Source organism: Suricata suricatta, chromosome 13 (assembly GCF_006229205.1).
Source record: "Suricata suricatta isolate VVHF042 chromosome 13, meerkat_22Aug2017_6uvM2_HiC, whole genome shotgun sequence".
Lineage (NCBI taxonomy): Eukaryota > Metazoa > Chordata > Mammalia > Carnivora > Herpestidae > Suricata > Suricata suricatta.
In genome coordinates this window covers 35,964,869-35,992,792 of record NC_043712.1, presented here as the reverse complement: position 1 = coordinate 35,992,792, position 27,924 = coordinate 35,964,869, and the positions used below count along the sequence as shown (strand labels likewise).

The 27,924-nt window shown below is 44.0% G+C and overlaps 2 protein-coding genes and 1 long non-coding RNA gene across 6 annotated transcripts in view; 2 read left to right on the top strand and 1 right to left on the bottom strand.

Moving 5' to 3' along the window:
• The window catches only part of UNC13B (unc-13 homolog B), a 226,456-nt gene extending 202,953 nt beyond the window's left edge, over positions 1–23,503 (top strand). The window contains exons 21-40 of the mRNA XM_029920814.1: positions 1,060–1,128; positions 2,521–2,610; positions 2,952–3,080; positions 8,370–8,497; positions 9,124–9,209; positions 14,342–14,468; positions 14,716–14,812; positions 15,033–15,176; positions 15,508–15,585; positions 16,405–16,482; positions 16,709–16,797; positions 17,032–17,184; positions 17,302–17,425; positions 17,534–17,590; positions 17,781–17,861; positions 18,801–18,948; positions 20,461–20,517; positions 21,342–21,434; positions 21,615–21,774; positions 21,940–23,503. Coding sequence (XP_029776674.1) covers positions 1,060–1,128; positions 2,521–2,610; positions 2,952–3,080; positions 8,370–8,497; positions 9,124–9,209; positions 14,342–14,468; positions 14,716–14,812; positions 15,033–15,176; positions 15,508–15,585; positions 16,405–16,482; positions 16,709–16,797; positions 17,032–17,184; positions 17,302–17,425; positions 17,534–17,590; positions 17,781–17,861; positions 18,801–18,948; positions 20,461–20,517; positions 21,342–21,434; positions 21,615–21,774; positions 21,940–22,225 — 2,274 coding nt within the window. The 3' untranslated portion in view covers positions 22,226–23,503. The remainder of the gene's footprint in view (positions 1–1,059; positions 1,129–2,520; positions 2,611–2,951; positions 3,081–8,369; positions 8,498–9,123; positions 9,210–14,341; positions 14,469–14,715; positions 14,813–15,032; positions 15,177–15,507; positions 15,586–16,404; positions 16,483–16,708; positions 16,798–17,031; positions 17,185–17,301; positions 17,426–17,533; positions 17,591–17,780; positions 17,862–18,800; positions 18,949–20,460; positions 20,518–21,341; positions 21,435–21,614; positions 21,775–21,939) is intronic.
• LOC115276728 lies at positions 14,565–26,341 on the bottom strand. 4 transcript variants are annotated; one of them, XR_003902060.1, is made up of 4 exons: positions 26,212–26,341; positions 21,274–21,359; positions 19,107–19,318; positions 14,565–14,788 (listed from the first exon to the last, which is right to left on the bottom strand). It is a non-coding gene; the product is annotated as an uncharacterized LOC115276728 (long non-coding RNA). The 4 variants fall into 4 exon arrangements; XR_003902061.1 differs by lacking the exon at positions 26,212–26,341 and adding an exon at positions 24,531–24,628; XR_003902063.1 differs by lacking the exon at positions 26,212–26,341 and adding an exon at positions 24,239–24,312.
• Positions 24,916–27,924, top strand: part of LOC115276725 (phospholipid-transporting ATPase FetA-like) — a 106,399-nt gene continuing 103,390 nt past the window's right edge. The window contains exon 1 of the mRNA XM_029920812.1: positions 24,916–24,968. The gene's annotated coding sequence lies outside the window, so the exon portion shown is untranslated. The remainder of the gene's footprint in view (positions 24,969–27,924) is intronic.

The following is a 27,924-nucleotide window of genomic DNA, read 5'->3' as shown; positions in this document are numbered from 1 at the left end:
ATTTTAATAGAATATTTCTATCGGTGAATTAACAGCATTGGTTAAGCCACTCAAATATGTGTTCCATTATCTCATCTCTATACATTGACTTAAGACCTAGTGATCTATAATCAATATATGAATTCTAGGAGTACTATACCAACAGCCTATAGGCATGTGATTCCATATTTAATTATACCTTTTCTTTTTTTTTAATAGTTTATTGTCAAATTGGTTTCCATATAACACCCAATGCTCTTCCCCACAAGTGCCCTCCTCCATTATCACCTCCCTTCCCCACTCAGCCCTCGGTTCATTTTCAGTATTCAGTAGTCTCTCATGATTTGCATCACTCTCTCTCCCCAACTCTCTTTTCTCCTTCCCCTCCTCCTGGTCCTCCATTAGGTTTTTCCTGTTACACCTAGGAGTGCAAACATATGGTTCTGTCCTTCTCCACCTGATTTAATTATACCTTTTCTATAAAAATCAACTATTAAATTGATGTATGTTATTTATTTTAACATTTTAAAAAGTGTAAACTAAGAAAAATAATGTGGAATGTGGTGTTAAGAGAAGCCCTCTCAGGTCTGTTTGATCGCCTTCCAGATGAATGACTATTCCTCCCTCTTATTATTACTGCTAGGCTGTGGCTACTGTTAACTGTTTTGAGCTGCCCCAAGGTTAATTAGGAGACAGTAGACTCAGGAACAAATTAGAGAATGTGTTTCGTGTTTCCTTTTATTTCACTAAGAAGAGTTAGAGTCCCAAAGGAATGGAGATGCATGGATCATCTCCTTTTGACTCTTATATAGAAAGAGCTGTTTCCACTTTCAGGCACTTCCTGTCCCCTTGCCAGTGTGAGAAGATTTCCTAGTTTGAGACAGAGCTGCTAAGAGATGGAACAGGAGCCACATATCCCACTTTTCCCTTACATTGGTGGTTCTTTTCCTGGGCAGGGATGAGATAGGATGGGTCCCCAAACCAGCGCCTCATCTTCAGTCATAGATGGTTCTGTTTCTGCTACAGTCTAAGGAACTCAGAGTATTTGTCTCTTTCCTGTTATTTGTATCCTACCCTTAGAAAGAGAGATTTGTGAAACTACTGGACCAGCTGCACAACTCACTGAGAATTGACCTCTCTACCTACAGGGTGAGTGAAGACATGACTGTGAGGTGGGACAACAGATAATATCAAGCTCTTTCTAGAGAGACTCTAGTCCAATCATGGCTAAAAAGATTGAAGGCAAGGAAAATTGGTGTGTCATCACACCTATGTATATGGCCAATACCACTGATGTCTATGATTCTTCCAACTCCAAGGACCATGCAGTGTGGTTAATTTTTTATAGATAGAATATTTCCAACCCCACTGATGTCACTCCATCCAACTCACTGATGACATTCTCTTTAGGGAGTCTCTTGAGAATACTCTCTTCCAGAAATGCCCCTTTAACAATTAGATACTCACATTTCTTTTTTGTATTTTTCCATACTCTCCTTATTTTTCAAGGGAGGTATGAGAATCTGGCTAAGGGGAGAGAGAGTAGCTTGGGTTGGACAAGTAATTTGTAGCAGGGGTCATATCCATTCCTAGGATGGAGGGAGGAAATAGATATATTAGAAGGGTGGGTACCTGGGACAGGGCAGGACAGGAAAATGGGCAGTTTCCCAGTTGTTCCTAAATTAGATCTTCTTAGAATGGCTTCATTATGTGCTTTAAAGTGTCGTAAATTTCCAGAACAGGCAATATACCCACGTTAAAAAGTAAGTATAAAAATAACCTCAAAGTCAAAAAGAAGTGGAGTTTTAGTTATCTTGCAATTTCAGTGTCCTCCATTTGCATGAATAATGGAGAGTTGACTGTATATCTTATATTTGGCATATAAGTAGCCATTTGAAGTTTAAAAAAGCAATCCTTAAAATGGAGAGTGGCTCAACATCTCCCTTCAGCTCTTCTTGGCAGCTTCCTCCTAAAACTCATGCCAAGGGGAATGAAGTGAGGCATGGTGGGAAGGTCTTAAGGAACTCACTCCAAAAGCATTTCTGCTCAGAACTCTGCCATCTTCTGGCTCTGGAATGTGGACTGGCTAGGGTCCCTTGGACATCCTCAATCTCAGTCTGGTCTGTAGTGTGGCTCCACTTATATTCCAGAATATACTGTTAGATTATAACTTTTGAAGAACTCAATGTTTGGGTGTAAGAACCTTCACCCAAGAAAAATGAGTGTATATAAATGTGTGTATGTTTGTGTGTGTGTGTGTGCATTCACTTGTGCAAATGCTCACACATTGCATGGGAAGTAAGGTTGGTGAAGGAAGTGATGCTTTCTAGGGTGGGGATTATTAATCCCTGATTTTGGCAAGGGCCTGTCTGTGTCAGTAGAAAAGAGAGGGAGAACTGTAGTTTTACAGCTTTTTTGTTCAGCTCAACTGGGGGAAATCCCAGTGGTAGCAGTTAAGGAAGCTTTTGATTTCATTGCTTTTGGCAGAGAAGGCTTTCATATTTCTCTGTTCCTTTCTTAAATTTGCTTGGTTTGCAACAGAATAATTTCCCTGCTGGAAGCCCTGAGCGGCTTCAGGACTTGAAGTCAACAGTGGATTTGCTGACCAGCATTACTTTCTTCAGAATGAAGGTAAGAGATGAACTGGGTGGAGTGGTGAGGGACTGGGGACCTGGCCACAGGAAGATGGAGAGTAAGAATCATTGGGCATAGTCTGAGGCTCTAGTACTCGTCACCTCTAAGCCCACATTTCTATACACTGTTCCCTGGGGTATAGCTGAGAAGACCATGGATCAACAGGGCTGGGATGGGCAGTTCTCCCAATCAGCTACCCTAGCAATTTCATCCTTGGGCAAGGTCCAGGGACCCATTGAGGGGTGATGGGATCTGAAATAGTTTGAGAGGAGTTCTAGGAGGAGATCCCACACAAGTGAGCAGGACCATGGACCCATATTTCTTTTATTAATTGGCAGGTGCAAGAACTGCAGAGTCCTCCAAGAGCCAGTCAGGTGGTAAAGGATTGTGTGAAGGCCTGTTTGAACTCCACATATGAGTATATCTTCAACAACTGTCATGATTTGTACAGTCGCCAGTACCAGCTGGTAAGAGGTTCAGGATCAGATGGGACCAGTTATCAGTGGCTCTTGGATCCTCAGTTTTCCTATGCTGTGGTTATGATGGATAGTTGATCAGGACAAAGTCCTTGATGTTCTTGATGTTGAGTAAAGTGTAGAGTGAGAACCTTCAAGACCATGTGAGACATTTGTGGATTGATAGGGACCATTGGATGAGATGTGACATAACTGAGTTGAATAGAAGTGGCAACAGTAAGTTTTAATTTGGTGCTAAAGTAAGTGACCAAATTTTGAGCAATTTTAGGGCGTAAGTAGGTGAAATCTCCATCCATCTCAGAATCTTTTTTGCTCCTCCAAGCTTAATTTGTTCCAGGCTGCCTTCTTCTGAGATCCATAGCTGTCTCTCTGAACTACCGGCTCATGGAAATTTACCTTTTACCTCTCACCACTTCTCCGTGCACTGCATGGTCTTCTGAGATTACATTCATCATCTAATGGTCAAGGCTGACTCTATCCTTCTGTGAGGCTGAGCGATTTCACTTGTTTTATACTGACATCCTAACCTAGTACTTGGTGACTGTGTATATTTATCTAGATCCTTTCAATAGGGTCTTTTTTTTCCTCATTTCAAAACCAAGGCTGCTTTTTGGATCTAGTTACTCAGTTCCAGTTTCTGTCTTTAATAACTCCGCAGACCACACATTTGCAAAACAGATTCCCTTTAGTCCAACAAATATGTATTGAAAGAGCCAGGTCTGAGGAAAGCATAGTGCTCCTTTAATTAGTTCTCAGTTCATAAGCATATATATAACTCTAATCAAAGTAGTCTGTTAGAAGTGCCTTGAAAGAGGAATAAGATTATAGGATTCCAAGAAGGAAGAAGTCACTCTTGATCAGGTAGTAGGAAAAACTACATAAAATAGGGGCATTTGATTTAGACCTTAAAAGGCAGTAGGATTTGGACAGCAAATGATGGGAGGACAGCCTAAATCTCTTGGGCATTTACTCATTGGTGAATACATCCAATTTGTAATGCTTCCTAGGAGCACCTCAGTAAAGACTAAAATCTTGGTGACACTGCCTCCTTCCATTCCTAAATGTACTTTTTGTGCCAACCTTATCTTTAAGGCTTCCTCCTTTTAAGGTTTGTAAAACCTCCCATTGGTTCTGAAGTTCATGGGAGGTTTTCCTGGGGCCTTTGTTCAGCTTGCTACACTCAGTCATCCATCTATATATTCACCTTGGTTAGGGAAGATTCTGTTCTCAGCTTCGCTTTTTCAGCTATGCCGGGGTCTATCGGCATAGATACTTTTTTTTCACTTTTTTTTTATTTTTACTTTAATTTCACTTATTTTCTCATTATTCATTATTTACATTGAAGTAAACTATTAGTATCTTTTTTTTTTATTTCATTCTATTCATCTTCAGTCTGGTTCATTCATCCATCTGTTCCCTTAACAAACTGAACATGTAGCGATTTAAAGTTGATTAGACACATCTCTGTTTTTGGCAAGCTCATTGTTTGGTGAATGTGGCAGAGGGTGCAAATTACTAGAAATACTGGATTTTTAAATTTTATCATTACTACATTTCATTGTAGTAATTGCCTATTACATCTATATCAAAGTTCATAGAGAGTATTCTGGGAACCCAGGAGAGAGTCATCTAATCAGACCAGGGGTATCAGGGAAAACTTTTCAGAAAAGGTAAAGCTCACCTGAATTTTGAGGAATGAGTAGGAGTTGACTACTGAAAGGGGTTGGGGAAGAGAAGGATACCACACAGAGGTAATAAATGTTTAGAGACACAGAATTGTGAATGAGTGTGTTAATTTGAAGAAATATAAGCAATTTAATTAGGGTAGTTACAATATTAGGCTTTGGAGTTCAGCTATTTGGGATCAGATCTTGGTTCTACTGTTTATAGCCACATGACCTTCGGCAAATCTTGAAACCTCATTGCTGTCAATCTCCTGTAAAATGAAAGTGATAATTTCTATCTGGTGGAGTTGTTCTTAGGGTGCCTGGCACCTAATAAGCACTAAATAAGTGGTGGTAGGGGGTGGTGATGGCTGCAAGGGATTGGTAAGGTACGGGATTGAGAGGTCATATTCTGAAGGCCTTCTGTGTCAGGCTATAGAATTGAAATTGATTGAAGGCCTTGACTGAAGGCTTTTGAAGGGCAGAGCAGTCACACAAAGAGATTCTCCTTAGAGAAAGATTGCTAACAACTACATGGAAGAAGGACTAGAATGAATTCATGATTAAAGACCAGTTAGGAGATCCTTGAATGATACAGATAGGGTAGTGGCAGAAAGAGTTAAAGGAAAAGATATATTTAAGTGATATTAAGCAGGCAGAAACCACATAGTCTGTGGGTTCTCTCCTGGTTTCTAGTAACTTCTTGATAATGCAGGCTTATTAAGGATGGTGGAGACTGTGATGACATATGACATCCCACATAAAAGTCCTATCCCTGTTCTTTTGGGTGGTTTCAACTCTGCTTTTGTCCCAGTAGGAGATAAATTCCATTCCAGCCTCTGTGCAGTGACCCCTACTTGTCCTGTCTGTAGTCTGAATGTAGAGTTGCTTCTCATTTCTTGAGATTCACCATTGTATTCCTTTACCTCTTCCCAACCAAGTCCTTTTTTGTCCCCCAACTTTACAGGGATATAATTGACCTATTACATTGTGTAGGTTAAGATGTGCAATGTGATGATACAAGTGTATATTGTGAAATGTTTAACACAGTAAGGCCTTCACCTCACATAATTATCATTTTATGTTGTGATTATGGTAAGAACACTGAAGCTCTACTATCACAGCATCTTTGCAGTATGTAGTACAGTGTTGTTAGCTGTAGTCAACCATGCAGTATGTACCTTAGATCGCCAGAACTTACTCATCTTAACTGAAAGTTTGTGCCCATTGACCAACATCTCCCCACTTCCCCTAACCCTCATCTCCTGCCAAACACCATTATAACTCTGTTTCGATGGATTTTACATATAAGTGAGATCATAACGGTATTTGTCTTTCTCTGTCTGACTTATTTATTTAGCATAATGTCCTCAGGGTCCATCATGTTGTTGCAAGTGACAGGATTTACTTTTTTTAATTTAATTTTTTAATGTTTGTTTATTTTTGAGAGAGAGAGTGCAAGCAGGGGAAGGGCAGGGAAAGAAGGGGATAGAGGATCCAAAGTGGGCTCAGTGCTGATAGCAGAAAGCCCAACAACTCTGAGATCATGACCTGAGCTGAAGTCAGAGGCTCAACCGACTGAGCCACCCAGGCGCTCCTGGGATTTCCTTTTTTACAGCGGAGTAATAATCCATTATAGTTACATACCACATTTTAAAAGCTTTTTTAAAATTTTATTTATTTATTTTGATAGAGAGACAGCCTGACATGGGAGGATCAGAGAGAGAGGGAGACAGAGAATCCCAAGCAAGGATTCAGTGTGGGGTTCAAACTCAGGAAACCGTGAGAAAATGAACTGAGCCAAAACCAAGAGTTAACTCCAAACTGTTTTCCATAGTGGCTATACCAGTTTACCTTCCTGCCAACAGTACACCAGGATTCCCTTTTTTCCATATCTTGGCCAGCATTTGTTATCTCTTATCTTTTTGGTAATATTCATTCTAACAGGGATGAACTTTGTAGTTTTTATTTACATTTCCCTGATGTTTAGTGATATTAAATACTACTTCTTATACTTGCTAAGCATTTTTATGTCTTACTTGGAGAAATGTCTATTCCATTCTTCTACCAATTTTTAATCAGATTGCTTTTTTGCTATTGATGAATTATATGAATTCCTTATATTTTGGATATTAATTCCCTATCAGATATATGGTTTGCAAATATTTTCTCCCATTCTATATATTGCCTTTTCATTTTGTTGTTTCTTTTGCTCTACAGAAACTTTTCAGTTTGATGTAGTTCCATTTGTTGATTTTTTAAAAATATATTAATTTTTTTTAACGTTTATTTTTTGAGAGAGAGACACACACAAACTATGAGTGGGGGAGGGTCAGAGAGAGAGAGGGAGACACAGAATCAGAAGCAGGCTCCAGGCTCTGAGCTGTCAGCACAGAGCCCGATGAGGGACTCGAACCCACAAACTGAGATCATGACCTGAGCTGAAGTCGGCTGCTTAACCAACTGAGCCACCCAGGCACCCCTTTTTTTAATATTAAAAAAAATTTTTTTAATATATACTTTTAAAGGTTTACATATTTAGAGAGAGAGAGAGAAAGGGAGACTGGATGAGGGGCAGAGAGAGAGAGACAGAATCCCAAGCAGCCTCTGTGCTGACAGGCAGCCCTTCAGCTGGCTCCTACGTCCCTTTTCTCTGACACGGGGCTCAGTCTCATGAACCTTGATACCATGATCTAAGCCAAAATCAAGATCAGATGCTTAACTAACTGAGCCACCTAGGCACCCCTCCACTTGTTGATGCTTTCTTTTGATGTTTATGCTTTTGGTGTCATACCCAAAAAATCATTGCCAAGACCACTGCCAAGGAGCTTTTCCCCTATGTTTTCTTCTGGGAGTTTTATGGTTTCAAGTCTTATTTTTAAGTCCTTAATCCATTGTGAGATAATTCTTGTGAGTGTTAGAAGATAGGGATCCATTTAAATTCTTTTGCATGTGAATATCCAGTTATCCCAATAGCATTTACTGAAGACACTATCTTACTCCCCATGGAGTATTCTTGGGTCCCCAAGACCTTTCCTTATACAGCTAGGTGAAGAGCCTCCTAGTTACAGTTCTACCTCCTAATAGCATTCATGAGTTTAAGGGAAGTCCTTAACTCACTGAAGGTTAGATCTGCTTGCATGCTAGGTTTGTTCCTTAGCTCCTACAGAACTTGAAGGAGCTTCTCAGAACTTATAATGTATATTTGTGATGATGTAGGGGAGGTGTCAGAGGAGACTGCCAAAGGGGCTCACACTGAACTAGACCTACTTAGCAAGGCTGGAAGAGTAACTTACTGTGGCCAAAGAGTCACTATATTCATAACTACTGAGGGAATAAAGAAGGGAGACAGACATCCTTATGTCTTTAGACTGACCAAGCTTATCACATCAGTGCCCTTGAGCTGGGGAGAGAACTTCTCTGGGATGGACTTTGTGTATAAGGATCTCCCACACTCAGCCCTCTGACAGAACATGGGCAGTGTTGTGGAAGACAGGCTTTAGGAGAGGAAGGGTACCTGATTCTAGAGGAGGGATGTGGGGAGGGAAGTGAAAGAGGAAGATTGGAGACATTGTGCATATCCTACTCTAACTCTCATCGTCTCCTCTGGAATAAGAAACAGGAGCTACCTCCAGAAGAACAAGGACCCAGCATTCGGAACCTGGATTTTTGGCCCAAACTCATCACGCTCATTGTGTCAATCATAGAAGAAGATAAGAATTCCTACACACTCGTTCTGAACCAGTGCGTATCAACCCACTTGGTCCTGTGTGGTTGGTGGTTGGCTCATCCATCTGTCTAACGGTTTCTTTCTTTCCTATCTCTGTGTATTTGCAGTGCCTCCTCTTCCTCCTGTACGTCCATCTGTCTCTCTGTCCCTTGTATCTGTCTGTTTCTGAAGAGAGGTGTGGAAACATAATGGGGGGCCCTTTCCAGACTGAGCCAGCCTCCCTGGGTGAGAGGCCCCGGGGAATGGCTGCCATAGGAGTCCCAGGGGATTCAGAGACCATGTGTGTATGTGTCTGTCCACTGTGAATAAAGTGGGCTTTCTTCTGCCCACCTCCTCACACTTTCTCCTCCATCTTCTCTAGCCTGGGCCTTCTAGCCTCAACCCTTTCTCCTCTGGGTCTCAAATCCCTGCCTTCTGGGCATCCTCTCCCCTGGGCCCACCTTGCTTGAGGGGATTCTCTGCCCTCACTTGTCCTTCCACTGGCTCCTGGGTTCCTTTTCTCCATATTGAGCTAGTCCTGTTTCTAGGTTTCTCCTCTATTCAATCTGACTTGCAAGAGATTAGGCATGCTAGCTTTGGAATCAGACAAATCAAATAGTTCTTGCTTTGTTCTCTGACTGTGGCTTCTTCCATCATCCAGGTTTCCTCAGGAGTTGAATGTGGGAAAAGTCAGCGCAGAAGTGATGTGGCAGCTCTTTGCCCAAGACATGAAATATGCACTGGAGGGTAAGAGTGTGCCCAAAGCAGTGGGCCATAGGCCCGTAGCCCAAGCACCTTGTTTGCTGTCTCTTTCTTCTCCCCAGACAACTCTAAGATCTGGGTGAACGGTACAGAGAAACTAGAGGGATTTTAGGCATAGGCCTCTGGAGTCCTTGGGTAGGCAGAGGTTCAGCCAAAGTAATTATGGAAATAGCTGTGTGAATGTGGATCCCCCCTTCCAACTTTAGAGCAAGTGCTGGTTTAAGACATTCCCCAACCCAGAGAGCCACCTTCCTTCCCATGCTGGATATTCTCAAGTAGCCCACTCCTTGGAGTATGAATGGTCTTATGAAGTTTATCTTTACAGTTTTAAAGAATCATAGAACCTTAAATACACAGATAAGATTATTTTCTCTTATCATTGGCTGCCTGACCTGGCTTTCCTTAAAATCTCTTCTGGATTGGTGTGACAGAGAGAAAAAGATACTTCTTCCCTCACTTCTATAAAGCAGTGTGGTGGACAAATTAGTATTCATCTTGTTCATTCAGCTTATTTCTACTTTGGTCCACAAAGATATCACTGTCTGCTTGTATCCAACCTTCCCATTTGTACCCTTCTCTGTTCACTTATTAAGCTGCCTTTCCCTTCTGTTTATATATGTTAGTCTGTATCCTCAGTCTCTGTGAGTTGACTTAGAAAAAAAGGGGAGCAGCCTGAGGGCGAGGACAAAGCAGAGTCTGGAGTGGCAGACTCTGGTGGAGTGGCAGGACAATGGATAACCCTCAGACTTAAACTTTTGAGGTTTATGGGCAGTAAGTTTTGAGATTGAAAGAAACCTTGAAGATCAGTGTTTAAGTTTGAGACAGCCACAGTCAGTACCTCCGTATTCTGGGATTCTGCTCTAGAACAATGGCTGCCTCTTGCCCACGTTGGGTCAAGTCTGGGGTGGTAGACCAGGCCTTAGCCTTTCATGCCAGTGAGGAAGTAACTTGTCCCTCTCCAGGCAGCACTCAGCAAGACTAATGGGGGGAGTTTGGTCCCAGTTCTTGAAGAATCCAGCTCTGGTGGGTTTTGAGGGGAAAGAAGATAAATACCTATGAAAAGTGAATCCATTTCACAAGGATAGCATGAGGTGGGACAGAGGTTTTCAAACAAAGATATCTGAGGAACTAAGTGAAAAGGGAAAACCGGGGCGGGAGGAGAAGAGCGCTGGGCTCCAGGCTTTTTACCTGGTGCTGATTAAGTCAGTTGTGCTTTTTAATCAATCTTATATGGGGTTCTAGATAAGACTTCTTTTTAAAGGGGAGTTCTGCTAATGTTTACAATAAACACAAAATAATTGAAAACTGCTTTAAAAGAAAGAATGTTGTTTTATAAGATTTTACCTCAGTGGAAAATGGAGGCAGGTGGAACAATCATTTAGGGCTAAGGGTATGGGGCTGGGTTAAGAGCAGAGAATTGAAGAGGGAAGAATGGGTTTTGATTCCCTGGAAGAAGGTTGTAATAGGACTTCATGATTGTCAGGATGTGGAGGGCAAGGGAAGGGGAGGAGTTTGGAGACCTGGATGATAAAAGGATAGTGTTAATTCCAACTGTGAAAATGTTACCATTCACCCATTTTTTAAAAATTATTTTTGAGAGTGAGCGAGAGCAAGAGAGCATGCGCACATACACCGAAGTGGGAGAGGGGCAGAAAGAGAGGGAGAGAAGAATCTCAAGAGAGAGAACTCCGACTCAGGGCTTGATTCCACATGAGATCATGACCTGAGCTGAAATTAAGAGTTTGGACACTTAACCAACTGAGCCACCCAGGCACCCCTCCACCCAATTTTTTTTTAGTTTTATTGAGGTATAATTTACATACATAAAATAAAACACTTCAAAGAGTATAATTTGATTAGTTTTGACAAACACACCTGTATAACCACTACCCCAGTTAAAATATAGAACAGAAAGTTTCTTCATGCCCCATTCACAATAGATCCCCAACCTATTAATCAAATGCCTCTTGAGTGTTTTCTTTGTGCCAGGCACTGTGCTAATTGTTGGAACCTTAATGAAATGAATAAGGTATAGGCCCAGCCCTTTGAGAAGCTCACACACCATTCTAAACAAAAGACATAGAAATTGGCAGTTAATGGTTTAAAGTTCTAAGAGCCACAAAAGGAGTAAGCATAGGGTGCTGAGGGAACAGCGTAATCCACAATTGGGAAAGCTTTTAGGAGAACCTGAGAAAAGGACCTGGGAAGGCTTCCTAGAAGACATGATATACAAACTAAAACCTGAAGGATGGTAGGACTTAGCCAGTGGGAAGCGGAAGTAGTAGTGATTGGAAAAGAAAACACAGAACATTTTAGGCAGAGGACACAATACGTTCCGAGATGTGGAGTCTAGAAAGATCTGTCATGCTTGGGAAACTGAAAGGAATAGTTCAGTGTGACTAGCACATTAGAGTATAGGGGAAGAGGTAAATAGGAGATGAAGATAGAAAAGTAGGACAGAGCCAGGTCATAAAAGAGGTGGTAAGCCATGTTTAAGCTTTTGGACTTATCCTAAGGCAGTTTGGAGCCACTGAATAGCAATTTCTTGTTAAGGGATTGACATGATCAGATTTATAACGTAGAGAGGCCACTCACGCTGGCTGTGATATGGAAAATGGGTTGGAGGAGGGGGGCCTGGGGGACTCAGTTGAACATCCAACTTTGTCTCAGGTTATGATCTCACCCTTCATGGGTTCAAGCCCTGTATGTGGCTCTGTGCTGGCAGCTCAGAGCCTGGAGGCTGCCTTGGGTTCTGTGTCTCCCTCTCTGCCCCATTCCTGCTCACACTCTGCCTCTGTCTCAAAAATAAGCAATTTTTTAAAATAAGCTTTAAAAAAAAAAAAAGAAGGAAAGAAATTGGATTGGAGGAGGAAAGACCAAGTTGGAGACTATTGTAGTAAACAGGTCAGAGATGCTGGTAACAAGACCTAGGCAAGTGACTGTGTAAAAGAAATGTTTAGATTCCAGAGAAATTTTATTTTGGAGGTAAAATCAGCAGGGATTGGTGATTTAACTGGATGTGAATAAAGAAGAAGAAGGAAGACTTGAGGATTATGGTTAGGATTGAATAAGAGGCTATGATTAGTGTGTATACGCTGTGCAACTTCAGCCAGAGATTTTAGATGCTGTAAGGTAGGAACTATCGTTAAACCCTGGCAAAGTAAGATGTTCCATTAAAGCCTTATACAGATAGTATCAGAACCAAAGAGAGATTTGGGGAGATATCAGCAAGCTGGATAATTGAAATCATGAGGTCGAAAGAACTCTTCAAAGATGAAAGATGAATGGAGGGAGGACTGAGGAAATCAGGGGCAGACACTTTATTGTCCCTTTTGACAGTTTAACCAGCCCCATACTTCTACCCCCCGACAACTTCAAGCAACTTTATTAGAGCATGACTACATGGGACTTAGAATAAAGTGTAACCAGCATTTTACCAGTCATCCTGTTAGTTTTCATACCACAGAAGTTAATATAGAAATTGGGGTTTGGGACCAGAGTACAGATAATGGATTTACAGAGAAAGTGGTAATTAAGTAAGTATGGTCCCTTGGTCTCTATAAGAAAGCAGCTAGGGGACCATGGGGGTGGGGGGGAAGAGAGTTGGAGAGAGAGGGGGACACAAATCATGAAAGACTAGTGAATACTGAGAACAAACTGAGGGCTGAAGGGGGAGGGGAGAAAGGGGTGATGGTCATGGAGAGGGGCACTTGTGGGGAGAAGCACTGGGTGTTAAATGGAAACCAATTTGACAATAAACTATTGGTAAAAAAAAAAAAAAAAGCAGTTAAGCAGTTAGGGAGCTTTGGAGTTTGGAGTGATGGAGCAGTACTGCCTCCACTTCTAGTGGGTGACTGAACAGGAAGTAAGGAGAGTCCTCCTTCTGGTGCCTTTTTATGTTTCTAGGTTCATGGACTGGTTTAAAGACAGCAGAGTGTGGGTGGAAAGAGAAGGGGCAAGCCCTGAGAAGTCTCTCTGATGTCCTGGAGGTAGTGCTACCTGCCGTGCCAGGAGATGAAATTTCCAGGGATTGGGAGCCTTTGGAGACTGAATCCCAGCCTCCCATTTCCTCCTCCAGTGTGTGCTGCACTAATTCACAAGGGCCAACTGCCCCAGACTGGATGGATTTCTGCCTTGACATGGAAGAGCATCACCCATAGAAACTCAAAGTTGAGCAGTAGAGTTCACAGAGACCCTGACCTTTTTTTTTTTTTCTGTTGCTCAGTACTCTTCCCTATTTGCCTGTTTTTACCATTATGTTATATATAAGGCTTTTATTATTCAAATTAATGCTTTATCTATAAAGGGGGTGGATGAAGAGAACCTATGGTTGTTGCCAGTGCTCCGGGCATTCTGGGCAAGCTGTGGGAGATGTTTGTCCTGGATTTTCCAGAAGGCTCTGGATATCCAGCTAGATGACCTTAAAACTCCATAGTAAGCATCCCACTTTCTGCAGCATGATGGCTCTTTCATCTGGCTGTGTTTCCATGGTTTCCAAACTGACTATTCTTATTTGCATACTTCTTTGAGAGTTCATTTTGTCAGTGTCTCAGCTGTGTTCTGGGGCCCTTCAGTTTACCTCAAGGTGCTGTTACACACTGGCTGTTTAGCTGCTCTTTCCATCAACTTGGGCCCATTTTGGTTTTCCCTGTCTCTGTGTAGTTGTCATTGACCCATTCATACATACCATGTATAGCTACTCAGTTCTGCATCTAAGCCCATCTGAGGGAATGGCCCAGCTACTCGGATCAGCAAAGACCTAGGGAACCTCCATCCCCCTCTAGTCCTGGGCAGTCTCCTCACTAATCAACATTAGCACCCTCTGTCCTTCTTTACCAGAGGCCTGTTCCTCAGTGGACACTTCACCCAAAAGCTAGAGCAGCTAGAAGACTGTAGGCCTTATCTGGGAGTCTGGCTTCGTCTCTGCCGGAAGACTTAGGCCAGGCTCTTGGAGAGCAGAGTACTGGTAGGGGGAGATGGTTGTAAGGAAGTGGTTGGGAGTCACCCTGGTTCTAAGATATCTGATAGAGCTGCCCGACTGGATCTGCTGCTTTGGGAAAGTTCAGGAACCATGGCTTCTGCTGGGACCTGACCCCAGCCTCCTTCCCCATCACCAGAGCATGAAAAAGACCGGCTGTGTAAGAGTGCTGACTACATGAACCTACACTTCAAGGTGAAGTGGCTCCACAATGAATACGTGCGAGATCTGCCTGCCCTCCAGGGGCAGGTACCTGAGTACCCAGTGTAAGTCATCATGTGGGCACTACAGAGGAAAGGGAAGGGGGCCCCTCCATTTTAGGGGGTGGGCAGGACTATTGTCTTCAGTTCAATAAGCCAGTCTTGAGACTGCCAGTTCTGGGCTCTGTTATAGAAAGAGAAAAGCATCAAACCATCCCCTACTTTCCAGGAGACCTGAGTCTGGGGTAGCTGTTAGGCACATGGCATATGCCAACCACTTGCTCCAACCCCCAATTCTCCTGCCTGGCTGCAGGTGGTTTGAGCAGTTTGTCCTGCAGTGGCTGGATGAGAATGAGGATGTGTCCTTGGAATTCCTGCGTGGGGCCCTGGAACGAGATAAGAAGGATGGAGTAAGTTGGAAGCTTCGGCTGTACCATGGGTCAGGCCAGGTTTCCTGGCAATTAACTATCAACAAAAGTTCCAGGGCTTTAGTTCCTTGCCCTCTGGAATTCATTGGGAGGGTTTTCAGGGCCAAGGAGCCACCCCTGCTGGACAGAGTCCTTTTGAGCCCTACACACTTGGGAAAAGATAGTGGCCGAGGATGATCATCCTGTTGTTGGCTTTCCTTAGTTCCAGCAAACATCAGAGCATGCGCTCTTCTCTTGCTCTGTGGTGGACGTCTTCACACAGCTCAACCAGAGCTTCGAGATCATCCGGAAGCTGGAATGCCCAGACCCCAACATCCTAGCCCACTACATGAGGAGATTTGCTAAGGTGACCATGTCTCTCCCTTCTCCTTTCCATTTGCCACTACCAGGTTCATGGCCTTGTCACAGGCCCAAGCTCAATTTCTCTCTGTGGTGTCTTACAGAGGAACTCTGGCATTAACCCATTCTCATTTGCTTGTGTCTGGAACAGATTGGGGGGCGGGGGGAAGGTGTTTCCTTGGTGCTCTTCTGGGGTTGAGAGGAAGCTTTATCCCTTTATTGTGACATTCCCCTCTGCCTTTCTGTTGTTGTTCTGGAATAAGGGATATGAACTCAGGCAAGATCCTTGTGGGGAGAGCTAAGCGTTCCCTCTCCTTTCCTTTCTCCTCTTTTTTCAGACCATCGGGAAAGTGCTGATGCAGTATGCAGACATCTTATCAAAGAGTTTCCCAGATTATTGCAAAAAGGAGAAAATGGTGAGGGTCAGGCCCTGGGACCCTAGAGAAGAGAATGGAAGACATTTGAATCTTTCTTGCTTTAAAGGCTATCCTCAGAGCTGACGGTGGGGTTGATACTCCTGACTTTTGATTCCTAGTAGGGCTTTGCTTGAGATTATGCCACATAAGAAGGACAACTTGACTAGGAGTTCCTCTGAGCCTCCATTTGGTACTTCATCTTCTACTAAGCTAGATCTTTACTTAGTCTTTCTTTTTTTTTTAACATTTGTTCATTTTTAAGAGAGAGAGAGCTCGAGTGTGGGAGGAACAGAGAGAGGGAGACACAGAATCCGAAGCAGGCTCCAGGCTCTAAGCTGTCAGCACAGAGCCCGACACGGGGCTTGAACCCACCAGTGGTGAGGTCATGACCTGAACCGGAGCTGGACGCTTAACCAACTAAGCCACCCAGGCACCTGTAGTCTTTCTTTTTTTTTTTAACAGCAGCAGCAGCAGCAGCAAAAAAACCCTTTAAGACAATTCAGGAGTTAATAAAGGATGATAATATAAGAGTTAATAAAGGATAAAAAAAAACCCTTTAAGACAATTAAGAAGTTAATAAAGCATGAATACCTGAGGCCCACCACCCAGTTTAAAAACAGAAACATTTGCTTCTGGTCTTCATTCAAGGAGAATTATCTGAATTGGTTTCATATCTCAGTGATTAGGAAGGAAGAGCTGTATTTGGTATGTGTTGTAAATGCCCCGTTGACTTTTGGAGTGGTGTGAGGGAGGTACCCTAGGCTGATAGGTCATGTGCTGAAACGACCCAAGACTCAACAGTTCCATCTGTTCCCAAAGCCCTGCATCCTGATGAACAACATGCAGCAACTGAGGGTCCAGCTGGAGAAAATGTTTGAGGCCATGGGAGGCAAGGAGGTAGGTCTCAGGGTGTTGCTACACTTGCCCTTTGTTCCTAAGCTTCCTGGCCATAGTCTCTACCCCCTCCTGACCAGGTATAGGCCAGGAATTTAGCTTAGGATCTGGGCTGCTTTAAAGCTGAGGGATTTGAGTAGGTATCGGGGTAAAGGCTCTATGAGGGAGGAATTAGGGGCACAGGAGGGAAAAAAATCAGCTTATCCAAGCACACCTTCTGTGGATACAGTTGGACCCTGAAGCTGCAGACAGTTTGAAGGAGCTGCAGGTGAAACTGAATACGGTCCTGGATGAGCTCAGCCTGGTATTTGGAAACAGGTCAGTGGCCCCAAAACATACAGCCCTCTGAGCCAAGTCTGGTCCCTGGCCAATCCCAAAGCTTCTGCCCCACACCCATCCATTGAGCTGTAGGTGTATGGATCTTCCCTCTTCTGTTGGCTGTCCTGCTAGAGCTGCACCAGAGCGTGCTGGAGTGGGACGGAATAGCTGGTGTTGCTCCAAGGACAGTGTGTGTTTGGGGAGGGGAGGGCTGTACTGCGGGCACATGTATAGTTTTCAGGTGCGGATTGAGGAGTGTGTTCGACAAATGGCTGACATCCTGGGCCAGGTGCGGGGCCCAGGGAATGCATCCCCCAGCGCCAAAGCCTCAGTGGCTCAGGATGCAGATAGTGTGCTCCGGCCTCTCATGGACTTCCTGGATGGCAAGTGAGTACAGCGCTCAGGACTGTCCTTTGGGACAAGGAAGACAGAGGCGATCAGAGAAGCCTCTCAGGGAGGGGTGGCTCTCAAACTTTCAGTCTTACCTGTTATGTGGACCTACAGCCTCACACTCTTTGCCACCGTGTGTGAGAAGACAGTCCTGAAGCGTGTACTGAAGGAGCTCTGGCGGGTGGTAATGAACACCATGGAAAGGATGATTGTTCTGCCCCCGCTCACTGACCAGACGGTAAGGACACTCCCCTTCTGCTTCCTCCTGCTGTCTCCCCTACCTTGATCCATACTTCCTGATCAGGTTTGGAATCCTCTGCTTTTGACTGATCCCTTTTCTGCCCAGGGCACTCAGCTGATCTTCACTGCTGCCAAGGAGCTGAGCCATCTTTCCAAACTCAAGGTACTGTGGATGTATGGGGTCTCCTGAGACTGAGGAGGATAAGTGGGAGCCAGGAAGAGGGGAATTTGAGCTTTGGAGACTAAACAGAAAGGGAATGAGAGGAACATGTAGTGTGGGCTGGCAGGTGGGGGAAAGACTTCCATGACAGCCCTAAGCTGTCCTGATGCTATTGTTCTCTCTGGGGTTTCAGGATCACATGGTTCGAGAGGAAACACGGAATCTCACTCCAAAGCAGTGTGCCGTCCTTGACCTTGCTCTGGACACCATCAAGGTGGAGACCTTCCCCTTCTCCAGCCATACTACCCCACCTCAGTCATACTACCTCTTGGCATTGGCATTCTACTCTGTCAGACTAGATGTTCTTTGGGCTCTTGCCACCCCACATTCAGAAGGGAGTGATTTTTTTGTCTATTTCTTTCTTTGCTATGTCCATATTCTCGCTTGGGAGCAACCAAAAGCTATCTTCCATATGGTCTCAGATAACTTACCATGGACCCAGAGCACTTATTCCTGGGTTTTGAGTACAGTTCGGTTCACTTAGTTCCTCATTGCCATTCCTGAATATTTTTCACTGGGAATTAATCTTCTAGATCCTAATACCCCAGGTCTGGCTGAAAGTTTCCACTTCTACTTACATATATATTCATTTGAGTTTTCAAATGATTTATTTTTCTATTACCCATTCATTCATTCATTCATTCAACCAAGAAACCTATGCACATGGCACTGTGTACTATGAAGGATACAGAAAGAATCAGATATAGTTCCTAGCTTTAAGATGCTTATGATTTGGTAAAGCTGTAATAAGGCAGGGACATATGAAGTATGATGCAGGGCACTTGGGAGAGGTATGCCATAAGTGTAACTCTAAGGGTTTGGAGGGATAAAAGAGTACTTATGGCTACTCTCTTTGCCTGAAATGCTTCTATTCCAAATCTTTGCCTGTCTAGATAGATCCATACTTCAAAGATCACATCTAGGAATGTGGCCATCCCTTACTGCTCCTATCCAAATAATACTCTTCACCTGAGGGATTCTGACTCTACAATGGTATTCCTCATCTTGTTGTTTATTGAATGGCTTATTGTCCTCATCCTTTTTTGGCATCTTCATTGAGCTTCTGCTCAGATGTGATTTCTCTGAGAACAGTGTGGAAAGCTGCCCCTGTGTAAGGGGATGGGGCTGTAGCAGGTATTCTTTTGTCTTTCAGCAATACTTTCATGCAGGAGGTAATGGGCTGAAGAAAACTTTCCTGGAGAAGAGCCCAGATCTACAGTCCCTACGCTATGCCCTATCTCTGTACACACAGACCACAGACACACTCATCAAAACCTTTGTTCGCTCACAGACTGCCCAGGGTAAGGCCTAAGGGCTTTAGGTCCCTATCTCCCCTCCTTGATACATTTCTGCCTCTAAAGAGTCAGTATCTCCCAGCCCTTAGGGAGGATCCAGGTACTTCTTAAGAGAGCCTGTCAAACTCAACCCTAGGATTTTTTGAGGGACCCCCAATACTCACTTCCACAGTGTACTCATACCAGATAGGAGAATCATAGGGACCTGGCAAATGTTCTGCAATTCTTTTCCCAGACATTGCCTGGCTAGCTCATGTTCATTGAGCTCAAGGAGCATAGCCTGTCTGTTAGGAAGTATTTGTCAGGAAGTCTTGAGAATAAGTTGTGGAAACACTCGTTAAGACTTGTAGTTTTGGAAGGCTTGTTGGAAGTGGTCCTGGGGAGAGAAGGCAAAAAAAAAAAAAAAAAAAAAGACTTTACAGATGTCCAGTGTAGATGAGAGAAAAAAACAACTAGGAAAGGCAAACCAGGGGAGCACTTGAAAAGAGGGTGTGGATCGCGGGGCTCTGTGCATAAATGATGCTCCATCCAGCCCCATGGGTGATGCTAATGCACAGGGACCCAGGCACTGGTTTTTTTCCCCAGTGACTTCTAGTCCTCAAAACCTCTCCCGGCCTCCAGGTAGGCCTCTCTATAATAAAACACATCTATATAGATATGGTTCAGATTGAAATTCTGACCTTGACCCAGGAGCCAGGCCCTCCTAGGAAAGACTTTTAGGCACATTTGTTATTGCTTGTTCTGGGAAACCCTGGTGTGCTGCCTGGAGGAGAGAACCTGATGGAGGGAGTAGAAGGACTTAGGCCTTGCTGTGCTGTCCATCCAGAGCACAGAGCTGACCTGGAGTGGAAGTAGGATCCAAGTAATTAGACTAGAGCTGATGGAAGGTGAAAAGATGCAAGGGAACTGCATTATTGCTCCATTTTCCCCATCTGTTCTTATTTCAAGTCAAGGATGGGAAGAAAAGACAGAAGTTATGAGCCTTGTTCAAGGGCACAGGGAGATCTTTTTTAGAGTTGTACATGGAAAGACCTGTAACATCAGGAAAGTATCTGAGTTAATCCAAAAAGGGTTTTTAGAAGTACTGAGTTTTAGGCTAGCTGTAAAGATAAAAAAAGGCTGAAATGAGCATATATGAGGTAAGAGCAGGGGTGGGGACTGCAGAGAGGATAGAGATGGATATGTGGACCTTTTTATACCCATTGCTTTATCATTTAAGGCCAAGAAATTAGAGCCTGGAATATCTTTCTTTCCTGCCCTGCTGGTTTCAGATACCTTCTCTCTGTATATTCTGCTTTTCCCCCATGATTATGTTGATCTTTGACCCATGAAGTCTAATTTGGAGCATTCAAGGCACTGACCTCAGCTGTTTGACTTCTCTCTCCACCTCATCTCTGTACTCCCCCAGAATATGTGTAGAGTTGCTCTGAATGGCTCTTAACTCCTTAGATCTCTAACTGATTCTTCTTTTCTGTCCTACTGCTGCTACTACTTCTTGACTTGCCTATCCTCACTCAGTGCATGATGGGAAAGGTATTAGGTTCACTGCTAATGAGGACATTCGGCCGGAAAAGGGTATGTTTATGCTGTACACCTTGCACTCATGAATCTAACATAGGCTAACACCGTCCCCTGTGAACTAGAATGAGCTGCTTAGGCTGGTTGTAGGGGAGCCATGTGTCAAAGTGAGAAGCTCTTTCCCAAGTATCAGAGATGAGCAATGTATTCATACAGTCTGAGATGGGGTTAACAACAGTTCTATCCTCAGGATTCTCCCACCCCTCCACCTTAGAATAAAGAAGTTTTATCTGGGGTGCAGGGTACTGATATTTTCTCAAAATACAGTGAGACCTCTGCTGAGGGGAGCCTACAGACTAGCCAGAGATTGGGACTGGGAAGTTGCTTGTAGAAGGGTCCAGGTTGTGGGTAGGACAGAGTCTGAGCAGGGCAGCCTCCCAAGCAGGGACCTCCAGGAATATGAAGACAGATGGGAGGGTACTGCTTTTGACTTGAAGGGACCCACACTGTTCCATTGAGACACCATGGGGTGGACTTAGTTCCCAGACAAAGATAGAGGATGGCAGTACTGTCCTTCAGTTTCTTTCAATGAAAACTTCTTCAGCCTAGGAGATAGGTTTGGGGAAACTGTCCTTGTGCATTTTTGGAAGACCTTTCACCTAAGATGTTGTTAGCCTAATGTACTTTAATACGCAGCCTCATTCTTTACCCCCTTCCTTTCCCTTCTCCCATTGCTTACTTCTCCATGGCTACTTTGGGTGATTGCTTCATGCTCTAGGGTGTAAGGTGGGCCTCCTAACTCCTCAGTTTTACCTGGGATAATTAGGCCTGATGTCTTAGAGTTCTCCAATGAGGGAATCAACTCTCCATCTGTCCTTCAGGGTCTGGTGTGGATGATCCTGTGGGAGAAATCTCTATTCAGGTGGATTTGTTTACACATCCTGGAACTGGGGAGCACAAGGTCACAGTGAAAGGTGAGTGGAACAGACTTACAGGTCTCAGAGCTTTTCTTTTGCAGTGGCCTCATCAGTTGAAGGCAGAGGCTGCTTATCCCAGTCCTCTAACGTAGCCTTCCTCCAAGGGGAATTCCACCTAGGGCTCCAGAACTGGGAACATTTGGTGGGATCTCTCACAGGCTTCTCTTATTTGGGCAGTGGTGGCTGCCAATGACCTCAAGTGGCAGACGGCAGGGATGTTCCGGCCTTTTGTGGAAGTGACCATGGTTGGCCCACACCAAAGTGATAAAAAGAGGAAGTTCACAACCAAGTCGAAGAGCAACAATTGGGCTCCCAAGTATAATGAGACATTCCACTTGTGAGTTATAGGGTGGGGAACCTGCAGGACTCTGGGATGGGGGTGAGCTGAGGGTAAGAATTGAGAGGGGAGAAGAGGGATGAGTTGGATGATGGCTGGGGTAAAATCAGCTGAAGGCTCTTTCAGCTCTGACCTCCTCTCCTTCCACCCATCCTGTGCTCACAGCCTCCTGGGAAATGAAGAGGGGCCAGAAGCCTATGAGTTGCAAATATGTGTGAAGGATTACTGCTTTGCCCGGGAGGATCGTGTTCTGGGGCTGGCTGTGATGCCTCTGAGGGATGTGGCAGCCAAGGGCAGCTGTGCTTGCTGGTGCCCCTTGGGCCGGAAGATCCATATGGATGACACAGGCATGACTATTCTTCGGATTCTGTCTCAGAGGAGCAATGATGAAGTGGCTCGAGAGTTTGTGAAGCTCAAATCAGAGTCTCGTTCCATGGAAGAGGGGAGCTGAGCACCCAGGTTCCTGTGCCAACTAGATGACATCAGTTTCACAAATCAAGGCCATTAAGAGCTATGTATCCAGCTTAGGGTCCTCAGAGTCAAGAGGCTGACTCTTTTAGTTTCAGGAAAAATTTGGAGTGGTGAGAATATGTCTTTTATCAGAAAGGCTCAGGAGTCCCTGACCAGCAGGTGTGTGGTGCTAGGAGCTGGGCTGTCAGGGTTACTGCAGAGGGAGGTTTTCCATAAAGAATAGGACAGACATTTCTGAGAGTGTCAGCCATTATTCTTGGTAGACACCCCTTCACTCCGTCCCATCTCTACCCCTCTCCATGGCACACCTTATTTAGTTAGACCCATACATATAAACCATTAGAAGAACAAGTTTAGAGAGCCTGGAGTATGCGCCTGGTGAGCTAGTCAGTTGAGCCTACAATTGTCACTGAGCCCTATAGTCTGGATTGGAGTATGGCCAGGGCTGGAACATAGAAATTGAGCAGTCTAAATCCACTGGTTTTGTGAAAACAAGGCTTTGAAACTGAACAAGATACCTTCTAGAAATGAGCTGTGCTAATCCTTTCCCCCAAATTATATGTCATGAATAGAATGAGGTTCACATGATACTTCAGAGCCCTGAGCAGGAATATTCTTTGGAAACCAAGCACCACAGGCCACCTGCTCCCAGGAGTCCCCCTCCCTCACTCCTGTAGGAAGGGGAGCAGTGATGTTTCAAGACATGAGCAGCTATTCCTTTGTGTATGCACCTGAGGGCTAGTTGAAGGAAGCAGGAGAGAAGGTTGTATTTTCTTCTTGGGTAGGCTCTGAACAAAGCCAAAAATTATAGAAACCAGTCTAGAAAGAGTCCTCCTCACCTACGGCCACTGCCTTCTGTTTGTCCTCACCTTTGCAGAAAGAATCTAGTCTTTGGCCTCATTCCTTTTCATCTAGGTCAGATTCTATTCCCCTCACAGATATTCAACCCTACAGAGGGAACTTGGACTGTGATTCCTCTGTGCAGACTGGATGGGGGGCTTCAACATTCCGTGGGAGGTCAGAGACTAAGTCTTTCAGGAGGTCGTATGGACTTCTCAGACCCTTGATCAGAGATGTGACACGGTTCTTGGATATCCTTGGTAGCAGCCGCCTGGACTTCCTGAGGACTCTGTGTTGTCCACAGCTGTGCTGGCCATTATATGAAACAAGAAACTAAACATCTTTGATGTTAATTATTGTATGTGCCATTGTTACTGGACATTTTTGGCTAGTGTGTAATAAATTATCTTATAGCAGCCTCTGGGGTCTGGTAATTCTAAAGTGTGGAAAACTGTAGAAATGGCTATCCTGTATAATCCTGTATAAGGGTAGATTTTGTACCAGTGGCTCACCGCTGCCTCCTCCCTGCCCCCCCCCCCCACACAAGTGGTGGAATCTAAAGCAATTCTGGATAAGCACCCCGAAGTAAAGCAGGTAACAGGCTAGGATCTTGGCCTTGACCTGAGACCACCAATCCAGTTAACAAAGTCATGGGACTCAGGGCTTCAGCTTCCTGCAAAAGGTCCAGAAGAGTAGCAGATGATATCTGCTAATGAAATTAGTCTATGTTGTGAAGACAAGGTAAGGGTCTTCTGGGGAGAGGTGTGCTTCTGGGGATTGGTAGAGGGCTGAGGCTGCCAGTACAGAACAGAGAAGTAGGCCTAGAAGTGCACATTGGCCTTTCATTCAGGAAAATTCCAGAAGAAAAGTTGGAGTGAAGTCTTCTCCTTTATGGGAGGAAACAAGGTAAACGTGAGGCCTCCTGGCCTGGAAATCAGAAGCTGATGGAAGAAAAATGCTCACGGAGTCTCTCAGCCCTTGTGGGATGGGGGCTGAGTGGGAGCACAGGACAGATGAACTCCAGTCTTCCAGCTCCTCATTTCCATTTGCTTGCTAAATAAACCCTTGCAGTTCAGTTCCCCAGTCATTTTTAAACTTCCTCCTCCTCCATCCCCAAACCAGTTGCCCTCTATCATTTCTGCCTCAAACATACCTATTGAATCCACAGTCTCCCCTCATTTCCCAGAACCACAAGTGGAGTAGTGGCCTTTATTTAGTTCCTCTTGTCTGGATTACTGTGATAATCATCTGCCTCCATTCTGCCCCTGCCCTCTTCACCTACTCTGATAAGTCTCTCTTGTTAAAGCTGTTGTTATCTATCTATCTTTAGGCTGAAATTCTAAGGCACTGCGGACCCCTCCCCCCCTCCAGCATTCTGTGGCTGTTCTAAACCCCCCCTCCCTGCGATGCCCCCTCCTCCCTGCCACCACACTGTGTACTCCTACCTCTATGTGCCTTTCTTTGCATATGTGTTCCTCCTTGCTAGAATGGCCTGCAGCCTTTTCCACTGCCTTCTGGGTTTTGATACTTAAAGTCTTTAGGACCCAACCAACCTGAACCCCTTCACGCAACACTTTAAGTAGTTTGAATTTTCTTGTCTGTCTTCCCTCTTAAGACTGATCTGCCCAAAGGCAGGCTCTTGAGTATTTCTTTTCTGTTCTCCAGCAGCCTGCTGGAGAGGGCGCTCAAGTACTTAAAGACAAGCCAACTACTCCAGGACCCCTTCCGGAAATACTGACGGGGAGGGGCGGTTGGTGGGCTCCTGAGGAGAGGGGTGTGGGCAGGGGCGGGGCTCTGTTCTAGACCGGAACCTGGGGCTTTCGGCCGCCTGCGCAGGAAGCGTTAAAATGGAGGACACGGGAGTAGTCGGCTGCGCAGCAATGGTGAGCAAGAAATGCCCAAAGGTGGGGCTGTGGGAGAGATTATTGCCTTCTCCCTCCCAACACTGAAGAGATTGTGCCCACATTCTACCCCACATTCGTACAGCTCTGTACTTTGCAGTAATACCTGTCCATCCTCTTGTTAATTGTTCTCCCGATACTCTTCGAGGTTATTGCTCCCTCCCCCCGTACTTGAATATACTTAGGTTTTCCCAGACGCCTAGCAAGGGGGGTCTTTATCCTCTGCCAAATACTTCCCAAAGCGGGGCACATTTATTCAGTTACCTTGTGAAATAAATCCCCAAATCCCTATCTAGGGCACATTCCTATTAACTCATGGAGTTTGTCCACTTCTCCACACTATATCCATTCACTGAAAAGCATAAATCTTACACCACATTTGACTTGAAAGCGACACATTTGCTATCATTCTTTTATATGACACAGGAGACCTACTCCATTAAGAAAAGTCAAACTCTAGCTACCCAAGCCTTGCGACAGGCTTGTTAAGTTTGATTTAGTAGGTTTTTTAAAGCCAACTTCACACTTTAAAAATATGGATATCCCGTTCTAAAAATTAAAAACAATGGAAAATGTGCTAACTCTTAGCTCACATTCCCCTCAAAGCAACTGGTGGGTGGAGTTGAGAAGCAAGTGTTAATTTTCTGTATTTCATTACAGACTCCGTTACTCCTTGTTTTCTTACAGTAGGCTTTGCTTTATTTGCCTGACATCTGGTAGGCATTTGAGTTTGTGACCCCTGATGTAGGACTTTGCTTTGGGACATTTTCCTGTGTGTGTGTGTGTGTGTGTGTGTGTGTGTGTGTGTGTGAGAGAGAGAGAGAGAGAGAGAGAGAGAGTGTGTGTGTGTGTGTGTGTGTGTGTGTTGTGCGTGCGCAGTAGCTGAGGTCATCAGTGGTTTTTTTTTTTAATAGTTTATTGTCAAATTGGTTTCCATATAACACCCAGTGCTCTTCCCCACAAATGTCCTCCTCCATTACCACCACCCACCTTTCCCTCCCTCCCCCTTCAGCCCTGTTGCTTTGGGTTATTTTCTGATCCAATACTTTGAGCTCTTAATGGAAACTGAAACCAGAGAGGACGGATAATATACATTTAGATTGTCTTTGGTTTCTGCGATGCTCTGATTAGGATCAGAAATCATCCTAGTAGCTAAAATTCAGGATGAACTCTATACCATAAAGTGTTTGTGGTGAGAGGATGCAATAAAAATATTTATAGGTACCTCTCTGATGCATTTGATCTTGAAGAAAGCCAGTGTGTCAACCCCTCTCAAGTGAGGTCAGGCGGCGGTAGGAGGTTGTTTGTTTCTCTTCCAACACCTAATTATAAAAGCACCTGGCTCTGTTGGGATGAGCATTGGATGTTGTATGGAAACCAATTTGAAAGTAAATTATATTTTTTTAAAAAAAGGCATCTGGCTCTGGTCTATACAGGAAGTGATGTCTCAAAAGTGCTGTATCCTTTGTTCTAGAACACAACAGATGGTAATCTTCCTGTCTGAGAGAAATAACAGGCCTTGTCATAATCAAGAATGGTGATATTCTGCAGACTGTATCTAATCAGAAGTAAAAGTACTTTTAACAGTGAATTTTTACAGGGACAAAATCATTTCTTTGAGCACAAGCATATTATCTACCTATTCATTGTGAATATTTAGACTAATTTCCTGAATGAACCTGCTATACCTAGATGCAGAATAGCAAACCTGAAGAAGCAACATGGAATAGTAGAAATGGTATTGAAGTGAGAGTCAAAAATACATGAATACCGATCTCAGCCCTGCTCCATATAAGTAAAGGGACATTGACTTTTTAATTTCTTAAAGACTCTGTTTCTTGGAAGAAATAATAGAAATTGAATGAATGAACATACAGGAATTGTACATTTATTATTTTCCTACTTTGTCAGTGAGAATCCTTGCAGAAAAACAGCTGGTGCATTCAAAAGAGTTTAACTGAAGAGTGTTTAACCAAAGGGCTATTTACAGAAGTATGGTCAGTATTAACAGAAACTAGAAGGAAATGGTGAAACACACCAAAGGTGGCAACTCAGTAGGACTCCAGGGCCTGAAAGGAAAGAGGAGGGAGTATTATTAACAGAGTCCACCTACAACTACAATATGGAAGAGGTACTGTCTGACAAGAGCTATGGACATAAAGGCTAAATAGCTGCAATAAGCAGAAAGGAAGTAAAGAAATAAATGCCCTAACCTTTCTCTTCTCTTCCTGCCCTCATGTCTCTAGCTAGTAACTTCCATTGGCAAAACTCAAATAGAACCCCAGGGTCAAGGTAGTCTGGGTGATGTAGTCCATAAAGGGCAGCTTTATAAAACAAGGCAGAAAGAGTTGGGTGGGAGGAGACACAACACAGAATAATCAGCATATAAGGTGTCTAGGGAAGGAAAAGTCACTACCGTGGACTCTTTCCCAGAAAATTTTACCTAAGTTCATATTGAAAATACACTTTAATGCTTAGTCTCCTTAGCTGTGATATGGGGATAGTAATGCCTTTGTCCTGGGGGTGATTGTGAGGATTGGAGGGTGGGAAAATAGAAAACTGGAGACTCTGAGGTTAATGGTGGTGGGCTGAACTTAGCTAGAAGCTTTGGGAATAGAGATAGTAGATGACTATCCCACTTTAACTCAATGAGAGAGAATATACAGAACTTTATGATTAGTTACAAATGGGAGAGTGAAAGAGAGCATTGTCAAAAATGACTCTCGAGTATCTGTCTTGGGCCACTAGGTAAATGGTTAGTAACTGATGTTCAAAGAAAATATAAGAGAAAGCACAGATTTTGGGTGTGAGAGATGGGGAATAGAGATGACTTCAGTTTTGTGAGTGTAGATTTTTTAATTGTGATAAAATATGCCTTATGTGAAACTTACTACCATAACAATATAAAAATATAGCCACAATTCAATGATATTAAGTA